Below are 11995 nucleotides of genomic sequence, written 5' to 3'. Positions count from 1 at the left end.
TGAAGAACCTTTTCCTGATACCCAACCTAAACCTCTCCTGACACAACTTCAGGCCATTCCCTCAGGTCCTGCCACTGATCACCACAGAGAGAAGATCAATGCCTGCCCCTCCACTTCTCCTCATGAGGAAGCTGTAGACCACAAAGAGGTCTTCTCCAGGCTGAACAAGCCAAGTAACCTTAGCCACTTCTTAAATAGTTTCTCTTCTAGACCCTTTGATATCTTCGTAGGCCTTCTCTGGACACTCTCTAATGGCTTTATATCTTTCTAATACTGCGGCGCCCAAAACTGCGCCCAGCACTCGAGGTGAGGCCGCCTCTGTGCAGAGCAGCTCAGATCCTGTCCCTGACGTGCCGCAGGACAGGGCTGACCCTCCTGGCAGCCCGTGTCACGCAGGGCTCTGCTTCCCACAGGGCACTCCCGGCGAGGGGTGCTCAGAATTCAACACCCGGAAAGGGCCAGCGCGCCCCGTCCTCTGCGCTGCCGCGGCCGGGACGGGGTGCCCACGGTCCCCACGAGCTCCCAGCCCGCAGCTCCGGGACGCAGCGGGCACCCGCGCAGCACCGCGGGCTCCGGCAGGGGCCCCGCTGGCCGGGGGGCGGCCGGGGGCGGTGCCGGCCCCGCCCGGCCCCGCCGCCCCTCCCCTTCCGGGCCGCCCCCCGCCCGCCCTTTCTCTCCGCCGCGCCCGTGCGGAGCAGCCGCCGGCGCGGCCGCCGGGACCCGCCCCGCCGGCTCGCCGGGCACCTGCTCGGGGCGGAGCGGCGGCGGCGGCCGGAGCGGCGGCGGGAGCGGCGCCGCAGGCGGTGAGTGCTGGGCCGGCGGCGGCACGGCCGCGGCGGGGCCTGGTGAGGCCCGGCCGGGGGGCGGGGGCGGTGCCGCGGGCAGGGGGAGCCGGGGCTGCCGCGGTCATTGTCCCCGTCAGCGCCGCCTGCGCGCCGGGAAGGACCGGCCGGGGTGCTCGAGGCTCCGTCGCCCTCGGCCGCGCCCACCGAGAGCCGGCGGTCGGCTCGGCCCGGCCCGGCCCGGCCGGGGGAGGTGAGCAGTGGTTGCCCCCGCGCTCCCCGTCTGGCCCGGGCGCCGCTGGCCGGTGGCAGCGGAGCTGCGGGCTGGGAGCCCGTGGGGACCGTGCCGCACCCCCGGGTCTGCCGGCGGCGGGGCAGCCCCGAGCAGCGGCACCCGGAGCCGCCTCGCCCCGCGTGTGTGCGCGTATGTGCAGAGCGTGTGTGCCGCGGTGCGGGGCTCGTCAGGGCTTTGGGAGGGCCGGGAACAAAGCCCGGGCAGCGGCTCGCACCCGAGTGGCCGCGGGGCTGCGGCCGTGCCCCGGCTCTGACTGTTCCAGAACACCCGTGTCGCTGTGAGCGCGCCGGGCCAGCAGCACCGCAGGGCTCGGGTCGCTGCTCAGTGTTGCTGTAAGGACACCTTAGAGGTGAGCAGTGCATAAATACCAACAGTCCCCGTTTATATGTTGTCACACGCAGAACCACACCAGTTAAAGTCATTATAAAAACTTAGAACGGTACAGATTTTGTGTAACAGGCATAGCTCAGTTTCAGTATGTCTTTGGTTTAGCTTAATGTATTTTCCAGATTGAGTCAAGCCAAAGCAAGATGAATTGGTGCCAATTTGAACAAATCTGAGGGGCTTGGAGACTTTTAAAATGTGATTTAGTTGATTATGCAGTTTTTTCGTACGCATCTGGGTGGGCCGTAATGTCTCTGGTGATAGCAGTCTCCTCGCTTGGCTCAACTCCACCTAGGACAGCAACACCTAATTTCTGCTGCCATTCCTAAATGCCTCAAGTCCTTATAAATATAGTTTAGATTCCTGAGTTACAAGGGTTTAAAACAAAGGCTGCTCAAATTGTTGGGAGATTTTAATTACCTGCTTACTTTGTGTGTTTGTGGACCTCAAGGAAAAGTGATTCTTCTGTGAAAGTCTTGCTGGGTGTGGATGGCTGGAGGAAGAACAGGGAAAAGAGGATGCCAGGAAGGGAGGAGAAAGAAATATGCAAAAGACATGGAAGGATCTTTGGTGAAGGATGTAGTGTTGTGGCAGCCTGACACGGGGCTGGGCAGAGAACACAGATGACTCTTTCCCTTTGAGGATTTTTTAGATTTTTTTTTTGCTTTGTTTTTAATATTGGTGTTGATAAGGTGAACTGAAATTAATTAACTTCCTTTAGTGACACACCCTGTTATCCTGATAAACCACTGTCTATCTTGAGTGTCCATGCACTCCCCCACATCTGCCTTCAGCAAAAGAACTGGTATTTCTGCCACTGCTTTTGTAAGAGTCATCAAACCAACTCTCCATGTGCCTGTGCTGGGACAAGATGGGCTTGATTTTGGTGCAGTCTTGGCTTGTGGGTGTTCACCTGTCAGGAAGATAGGCTGGGTTGGTGTTGCAGGCAAGCTGGTGAGGGATGTGGCTGCACACAGTTGGGTTTGCTTTTCCTCTCTGGTGGCAGCAGGTGCTTGCTGTTTGCAGGGAAGGAAGGAAACATATCTGAGTCTTCCAGCAAAGATGCATTTTTGTGGTGTGACTGGGAAAGGCAGCCTGGACTTCCCAGCCTCCTGGCAATGCTGCTCTGCAGCACCACTGATTCTGAATAAAGAAGGGTCTTATTTTAGTTTTCTGGTAATTTTGTAACCCCAAGGTGAAAAAGCAGAGGTTTTCATCAAGGTTTGTATGTTTTGCAGAGCTTTCAGTAGGCAGGAAGTTGTTATGGTCTGTCTCTAGCACTGACACAAGCAGATTTAACATGCTTCTGGTGTCTGCTTAGAAACTGGGTATGGTGCTGTAGCATTTTAAGTTCTGTACTGAACAGGTGTTAAAGGCCTCTAACTCAACACATTATAAAATGGCTCACTAATATATTTATGGGTTAGGTTTTCTTTGTGTAAAAAATTAGTTTGAGAGTGAAATACCTTAGTTACTTTGTGATAGGTTTTTATCCTGCTCAGTCTTTCCAAGTTGGCATTCTAATCTGTTCTTTTGCAAAGGTGAGGCATTGCCTGCTAATTAGTGTAATTAAATGGGTCGATTTTAAATGAGAACTCACTGAAAAGTTATATGCTCTGTAGACTTACTCAGTTATTTTTATTCATTTGCTCAAATATGTAGGCACAGGGGAATATTTAGTATGTGTTTCCAGCAATTAGAATTTGTTGGGTGGTCCACTAAGAAATTCTGTATGCTTGAGCTAGACCTGTTCTTTCTGCAGTAAGTCTTCATCCTACTGTGAGTGTAAGGGGGAATAATCATTTTTTTTATCTCTGTCTGTGTAGCAATCAGAGGAGAGTGATCCCCACATGCTCACTAGTAACTGTTGAGGCCCTGGCTGGCTGTTAACAGTCCTTGGCAGTGGGATACAACCTGATTAAAGCCTGCCTTCCTTGTGCTGAAGAGCAAGGATAAAGCTGAGCAGGAGGACAGTTTCTAAAGCCACAGTGCATGTGGTTTTGGTAAGCTGAAGGGGTGCTTCTGCTGCTGTGGAGACCCAGTCTCTCATCAGAGAAACTGGAGCATCAGAGCTGCTCTCCTTGAGGAGTGATGCGTTCAGCAAGAGTGTGGTGCTGCCTCCTGCCATTGCTGCCCTCCATTCCCAGCTGCTCTGCCACAGCTGCCTGGAGAGGTGCTGTGGACCAGATCTGGAAATTTCTTAAATATAGCACAGCATGAAAAGTGGAGGGATATACAGGATTATCTCCCTTATGATGTTGGTGGTGAGGATGGCTGATGGTGATGTGAGACTGCAGTTGCCTCAGAGCTGCCACAAAATATTGTGGCGATTTGAAATGTATCTGTGGAGAGGTGGAAGGTGCTCCAAGAGTGATTAAAGCCCAGGAGAAGGTATCTGTAATCATAAAGAGTCATTGTGGAGTATCAGAGACCTGGGAGAGAACTGAGGATGGAAATTTGGCTCTCAGTCATTTGCATTGATCTGTTACCTGCTGTGTGTTCTGAAAGAGGGAATGGTTGAAAAATCCCTCAGCCAAGTTTCATTTGTCTCAGCTGGGTGTGTGCCCTTGACTTAAACTTGACTTAGCTATTCTAGCTCATAGCTTTCAAAGCTGTTTCACATGTCCTTCCCTGAGGTGGTGTGCCTTGAGATGGGAGTCACCTCCATGTGCTGGCAGAGCTAACAGTGGAGATGGTACTGAAGCCTATCTAGGAAGCATTGACTACAGGAATCCTGTTGCAGGTTCAGAAACATTGAGACTGGTTTGCTGGGAGATGTTTCTCTGCTTCTATACTTTTTCCTGAGGATTCGGTGTTGGAGGTGATAAGATTTGCCTCAAAGATGAATGGGCAGGCTTGTGTTCTGCATGGATAGTGGGTGGAGTGGGCATTGCATAGGACAGCCTTTGAATCAGCTCTTATAACCTACACAGTGGAGAGGTTTCCAATTCTATACTTTTCATTTAATGATGGTGTAAATGACTTTCTGTATTGCAAACCTACCAAAAAAAAAAACCCATCTTGAAGTCTGGATTGCAAACCTACAAGAAAAAAACAACAAAAAACCCAACTTGAAGTCTGGATTGCAGCTGAGCTTTTCATTTGATTGTATTTCTGTCAAATACATAGGTGTATTGAGAGTCTCAATTCCTGTTTTTTCTTTCTTGACAGACACTGCAGCAGTACAGACTTCGGTGTGTCTCTTGCAACTTCCAACCTAGAAGGCAGTCAGTGAAAAGCTTGGAGCTGCTTCTTATCTTTTTTGGGTGAAGTGAGAGAGAGAATAGTGATGTGGGTAGTTCTTACAGCAGGTGTCATGTCAGTCTTCTTGTCAGCCATGGGACCCAGCCTATGAAACCTGCTTGTCCCTCTCTCCTCTGAAAGCTTGGTGGTGGCGGTCAGGCAATCCCTCCAAACAGGGTGGGGGATGACATCTCCTTCACTGTAGGTGAAAGGCATTGAGGAGCAGCTCCCTGGTGGTGAGCACTATTAGTATTGGTTTGCCCTTTGTGTGTCCTGAATAGGGTTTCTTCCATGATCTGTTCCATGAGATGATGGAAGGCACCAAAAGTCATGTAAAGCTCACATTTATAGTCTGTTCTAGGGGAGTTAACTACTTCTACTCAGTCTGTGCTCTTACCTGCAGGATTTTGGCTGTTTGGGGCTTGCTAATTTTGGGCCCTTTGCATTAGAAAGCACTCCAGTTCCTTTCTGTGCAGCTAGATGATTGCAGTCATTTGTGATTTTGTGCTGGCAAAAGCCAAGATTGTTCTGTTCAGGAGGGCAAGTTGTGAAAAATATACAGCCTTTCTGGAAGAACATGTGTTCAAGTTGGCACATCCCATACAATTTCTGGTCATTTTTGATTTACTTGTCTCAAGATACTCCTTTCAGGTTTGTAAAAGAATTTTATACTTGTCAAAATACTAATATTCCAAGGGTGGAATTAAAGGAGAGCTGGTAGAAGGCTTGAGGCCGTGTCTCCCAAGAGGGAAGATGTCTGAGTCCAGTTCCAAAAGTCAAGGGAAAGAAAATAAAAGTTGGGAGTCCCATTAATATTTAAAAACTATCTAAGCACAGTCACTGATAACTCTTCCAATGAGTCACTTATTGTAACGTAACAAACACAAGCAGCACTCTGAACCTAATAATGCTGCTTAGTTAAAAAAATAGTTGTTCATTGTAGAATTATGCATGGGTCTTGGGTCTTTAAAGAGACAGGGGCAGTTGCTGGTTGTTGTGAAGTTGTTTATTACGTGAATACATCAGCCTTGAACGCGAAGAGTTCAGAGTATTAAGGTCTGTGCTAAAAGCTTTCTGGCATAGAGTCCTGATGTTCCAAGCAGAAGCAGTAGCAGCTAGCAGAAGCTACTACCACACCTTTTTTTGCACCCTCATACAGGAGGATTTTGTTAATAAATCATCCAATCAGCTAAAAACATGATTCTAAAACATTCTTCCTCCACCTATCCAAGCTTAATTCTAATGTGAAAAAGTAGTGTCAGTTCTTACACAAAATCTACAGATATAATTCTATCTGTTCTGTCTAGAAATGTAAGCAATGTTCTGCTATGTTTTCATTATTTCTGGAGCTAAGTTGATTTTGTTTAAGGTATCACTACTGAACTTTAAACTAGGCTTTAGGGCTTTTTACTAGCTAACACAATCTCTTAAGGCACTTAAGATACATTTCTACATATTTAAAACTAAAACTTACACTCCTACTTTGTGTCTGTGTAGCTTAATATATTTCAGTTTCTCTAAAGGTTCCAGTTCAATCCCTGCATTCCTTTCACCTCTGAGGGACTCAGAGAGACTTCTGTTTCATGCATTCCAACACTTCATGTTTTCATAGTGACAGTGTCTCCCAAAGTACAGCAGAACATCTTGGATAAATTCAGAGCCCAGAGCAGCCAGGTCCTGGCACCTCTGCTCCATCGTGACCTGTCGTTTCAGAAGCACCTGGATGCCTTACTTGGAAACTGTAGGACCTTCACTTGATTCAAGTAATTCTGCTACAGACAGGCTTACTACCTGATACCATCCTACAAAAAACTTGCTTTTGGTATGGAACCATATTGCTGGTCTAGCTGAGGTGACTTAAACCTGGATTTAGCAACGTGTACAAATTCTCTATAGATTAATTTGCAATTCTGGTGTTACACTGGGAGTCTTATTGTGGGAGAGTGTCTGCTGCCTTCATATGGTGTGTTACTCTGTGAGGAAATCGCACTGCGTGGGTCATTTTTAGGAGGTGCGTTAGATGAGCACTTCTTTCCACTAAACAAAAGGAATGTCATCATTGGAAATTACAGCAGTCCTCCTTATCCTAAGGCAAGATCTAGGATGTGCTGTCACAGTCTTTCTCACGCTTTTAGGTATGATTGTTTAGCCAGTCTCGGAAAGAATAAGGAATTGGTTGTTATGTATGCTCAGTTTCTAGCTTTATCAGTCTGGCAGATCAAGTTCTCTACGGATAGTTGGGTGGAGTTTAATGATACTTTTGTCTTTTTGGTGTTTACATACCCATTTGAAAATTAGGAATAAAGTTCAGAACTGAAGGGAATGTAGGAAGAAAGAATTCGATTGGCATGTAAAACACTGTCACTTCTAAAACTTTAACAGAAGTAAACTACTAGTAGTGAATCTTTGAAGCTTGTTGGACATGTACCACATTTGGAAATGCATTACCCAGGGGCTGTTTTTTGTTTTGTTTTGGGGGGTTTTTTGTGTTTTTTTTTCTTTTTTTTTGGTTTTTGTTTGTTTTTTTGGGGTTTTTTTCGTTTGTTTCTGAAATAATGTTTTGTAAGATGTGTTTTTGTGTGTGTAAGATAGGAAACTATTTTGATCACAATATTACTTTGAAAAATAATGAATAGTGGCATTGGGGCATCATATCTAACTTTGGCTAGTATGACTTCAAGTAAGCAAAGGGCCTGAAGTTACTTCATGCTAAACAGTCCTCAGATATATGTCTTTAGGCTATAAGAGGCAGTGATAACTTCATATTTGCGAGTTCAGAGAACAAATGCTTTATCTTGTCCTTGGGGTACTTTGGGGTTGGATTCTTTTTGCTTCACTATCCCTTGCAACAATTATAACCTCATGCTTTGCTATATGAAAAGATTGATTGTGGAGCAAAAAAATAAGTTATAGGGGTTTTTCTTCAGAACTAAGCTGTTGCTACATCTTGCAAATGAGTGTCTGCTTAGCTTACAGTGCAATCTAATGAGCAGTTTCTAGTTTAGGAGGTGGCTTGTCTAATGCCTGCCTGGGGGTAGGCAGCAGAAGTATGCTGTGTATTCTTCTCTTAAGATACTACTGTTTCAGCCATGAGGTAATCCTACCAAAAAGTCAAGTATAGCAAGGAGTGATACTTTGAGCAACCAGTTTGACTGAGGGGTGCGAGGTGCTGGGTCAGGCATGTGGTTGCACACTACTTCAGGTAGTGCCTTAAAGCTTGCATGTTTTTATCCATTTTCAATTTCAGTTCACTAGGCAAAAGATTTAGTTAAAGGAATTATTTGAGCACTGGGAGTGTCAAAAAGGCCATACTTTGCTAGCTCAGACTAGTTTTCTGTCTCCCTGAGTGTTTGAACAAATAGTTACAGAAAATACCATAGCATATATAAATTGGCATTGACCTGGGTGTATTCTTTCAGTTTCAAATAGTTGGTTGTTTATTAACTTTAGAGCTGTTGATAGGTCTGGTTTTGCATCTGTATTTCTGGCCTTTAAAGCATTTTGTGGAAACTAGAAGCTATAGGCATGATTAGGTGGTCCAAACTCCAGTTTTTAACCAGTTACCCAATAATTTAATTCTTCTTTAATCCTTTGTGTTTGCTAAATAATGAACAATCTTTTAATTTCTATTCACCAGTACATTACTGGTGAATTTGCATATACTTTCATCACTTTTTTCTGAAGTTCCTAGGGGCTTTTTTTCATTCTTTCATAGCTTTTATGAGAAGGGCTGCTGGGAGCTACCTTCAGGAGTCAGGAGCAGCACTTTGCCATTGTATATTTGGTGTGTGTCTACTTAGTAGGTTATTAACAGGTGAAGTACAACAATGAAAAAAACTGATCTTTTATATCTGGTTTGATTTGGATGGAGTATGTGATGACCTAGCAGTTAAGATTTGATGGAGTAGTTAAAGCTTACAAAAAGTCTCCAACCATGTAAAATTTTGGTGTATATGACAAATTTGCAGTTCAGTATATATGAAGCATCAGATATAACTTGATGCAAAAACATTTTCCTTTCTGAACTTTATTTTTAAAGCTGTCTGTTTGTCCCCTCTGTCATCTATAGCATTCAACACATACTAATATGTTTTTAATTGCTGCAGCTTGCTTGTGAGCTTATTAGCGTTTAACAGCAGGTTGAATAGACAGCATTACAAAATGGAGAGAATAATGGAACAGTGATAAAATATTTAAATATTTATAAAGAAAATATACTGAGTTTTAAGATCAGCAACTAGGGGAAAAAAGGTTGCTTGTGTTAAAATTGGTATTAGAAGTTTAGCTTTTAAGTAAAACATCCTAAAAATATACCTCACCCTAACTTTGAAGCTTGTAGTACTACACTTCTTGCAAAAACTTCCTGTTGCCATTTGTAATCAGACTAGTAAATGATATCGTTTTTACAGCTTCAAGAAACTGATAAACACATGAGAGAAGATGACAAGATCTAGATCAAGATCACCACGATGGAAACCAAGGTAAATATCTACAGCTTGTGTTCTGAAATGTAGCTCTATGTAAGGATTTATAATTAGGACCTCATTAAAGAAAGAAAATGGCATGTAGAATTGTAATTTGTAAAGTGTTTTGTAATCTGTAGTTGATTGTACAGCTGAAAACCTGTATTTTTTTTCCCAACTCATGATTTTATTGTAATTTCTCTTAAGTGTTCAGTTTTTGCAGTCTGCCAAGAAACTTGTTCACCTTTTGTATTTGGAGATTTACAACTACCCTTAAGCACAAAATCCAAGCTCCAAACTAGTTAAGGTCATTTTTACTCAAGCACCACCTTGTGTACTGAATGTCTGTAACTCGCTTTTGTTTTGCTTCTTGTCTACACGGAGGAACTGCTAAAAAAAATAGGTTTAGTTTGTTTTTTTTTTTTTTTCAAACTTCCTAGTTCAAACACCTTGGACTTTCTGAAGTTTGGGGCTGATTTGTAAACTGATCTTTAGCACAGTTAGACATGCCTTGCAGCATAGCACAGAGTGAAAACATGTGGAAATGTGGGAGTCATTGCCCTTCTCCTTGGACATTAGCCTAGTAGCGCGTGTCTTTGACGTTTGTCACCAGAATAACATCCAGCTTACTTCGTGCTGGGAGTTACCTGCCTCATTTTTAAGACTTGCAGTGCAAATTTGAGGTGCTAAAACCAGGAGGGTGGAATACAATTTCAAGCTGCTGAGAATGTGAAATTACTGCTGGTTTTGGATGTGTCTTCAAAACAGACTTAAGTTGTGATGACTAAGGGAGTTTGGGTAACTCAGAAAAATGTGTGGGGTTCCTTATTTGTTTCTTTTGTTTTTAAAAAGAGAAATCCTACCTATGTCCATACTAGATTGATAGCTGTGAATGTCATTTGAGCAAGGGCAGTCCCAGCTCTCATTAAAATTCAAGCCCTAACTAGACCAATGTGGGGCAGCAGCTGCAGTGTAGGTGCTGTTGGAAGTCAGCCATTAGTTTTAGGAATATATGTGGTTCTGAGTTTGAACTCATTGCAGAAATGGAGAAAACAGTTGTTCCAAACTGTGAATTTGCTATACATGCACAAAGGAAGTGGTTTATTTCAACTTGTTTTTTGATGTTTTTTATTAAAGAACATGTAAAGAGTGTGCAGTGAATACTTGAATACAAGCAGAACTGTTACGTCTGGGAGTATTCCTGGTTCTTGTTAGTGGCCTGTGCTGTTTTTTCTTTAAGTAGGTTTTGGCTAACAATTCCTAACAGGTTGCCCTCGTTGTTGTAACTGTAGGTGAAAATGCAGAGCTGAGTGATGCAATTGAATGTTTATTTGCAAAAGCTGCAGTGAGTGTGGAAGTGTGTGTGTATACATGTGTGAACATGTACATAAAATTATCCAAAAGACCAAAGCATCTTTCTCAAACTTGTTTTTTTCTTCAGGAAAAAGCCTACCTGTATGACAATTTTAATATATTTTGTAATGTTTCAGTCTTTCAGTTTTGAAGGTTGTTTTGGCATGCAAAAAAAAAGTGAAAAGGTGTTTTCATCCCATTTTAAATTTCTTTATGCACTTCTTTTTTCTTTCCCTTTTTTCTGTTTGCACTGAAAAAGAAAGATAGGGAATGCTTGAGAAGTGTGAAAATATGTGTAGCAGTTGTTCTCGATGTAGTGGAAAGTTCATGTATATGAAACTATTTTTAGTTTTAAATAATACACTTCAAAGAGACAAAAATGATTGACTTACTGCAATTTCAAGTGGGTATTTTTACTATGAAAACTTTCAACAGAGTAAAAGTAAGCCTGGTACTCGGCCAGAAAAATGCCACTTTGATAATTTGGTGTTAATTTTTTTACAAGCTGATTAAAATTATGTACTAAACTCTACTTCCTCAGGAAATAGATGTTCTCATTAAGAAATTGATTTAATTTTATGGAACTGCTCAGAGTGGATTTTATTTTTGCTTTAGGTCCTTATCTCCAGCTTTTAGGACTCCAGAGCATCATAGGCAAAGGCATGCTCATATTAATTATGACTGTGAATATAAAAGCTTTCGTAAGGACCCAAAGAAGTCTATGCCTTGGAGAGCAGAAGATGAAAAGTATGGACATGGCAATTCCAGGTTTGCACCCCATGGAAATAACCACCAGAGAATATATGAACGTAGGTCACCTTCACCAAACTTGAAAAGAATTCCCATGGAAGATGCTTACAGTCATAAGCCCTACAGAACACATTCATCTGAAAGGACTGAAAGCAATAGGAGATGCCAATTACCACCAAAATACTCGGAAATACCTTATAAAGAGCATGATCGTCTGTTTTACCAGCACAAAATGGAGGACAGATGCATGTTTGATCACTACAAAGTCACTGGAAATGAAAAAGGAATGAAACCTTTTCATAGACCATTAGGGGATTCATGCAAACTTGAAAGAAAATGGCATGAAGATGACTTGAGGCACCAGAGGTTACACGAAGAGAAGTATGGTCAGTCACCCAGAAGAGTTTCTGATGAATTTACGACAAGGAGCTCTTTACAGAAGAGGTATAGGAATAAAATAATTAAACCCTGGGTATTGTGGTGTAAAGCCTCAAGTGAAAGTCTATTTTCATTATAGTTGAAGATATCCAACTTGAAACACGTTGGCCACTTTGTAGTTTAATTATGGGCGACTGGTAGTAGTGAAGTATTTGTCTTTTAAGTAAATCATATTGCTGGCTAGAGTATGAAAGGATAATATTTCCCTCTTAAGAGCCCCTGCACATCTGTACCTTGGCCGAGGGATTATGGGTTAACTTGCCACGCATTCTGCTGTCCAACATTCT

The 11995-nt window shown here is 43.3% G+C and overlaps 1 protein-coding gene across 4 annotated transcripts in view; it reads left to right on the top strand.

Moving 5' to 3' along the window:
- The first annotated feature begins 663 nt into the window (after nt 1-663).
- BCLAF3 (BCLAF1 and THRAP3 family member 3) overlaps nt 664-11995 on the top strand; it is a 34916-nt gene continuing 23584 nt past the window's right edge. For 3 of the 4 annotated variants that reach the window (XM_021552940.4, XM_085559388.1, XM_021552939.4), the window contains exons 1-3: nt 664-803; nt 9114-9185; nt 11136-11714. In XM_021552940.4, coding sequence (XP_021408615.3) covers nt 9145-9185; nt 11136-11714 — 620 coding nt within the window. In that variant the 5' untranslated portion in view covers nt 664-803; nt 9114-9144. Of the gene's footprint in view, nt 804-1401; nt 1427-9113; nt 9186-11135; nt 11715-11995 lie in introns of those variants that run through there. The other variant, XM_085559382.1, reaches the window with a different exon arrangement.

Source organism: Lonchura striata, chromosome 1 (assembly GCF_050655825.1).
Source record: "Lonchura striata isolate lonStrDom1 chromosome 1, ASM5065582v1, whole genome shotgun sequence".
Taxonomy (NCBI): domain Eukaryota; kingdom Metazoa; phylum Chordata; class Aves; order Passeriformes; family Estrildidae; genus Lonchura; species Lonchura striata.
This window is presented reverse-complemented; position numbering and strand designations above follow the sequence as displayed.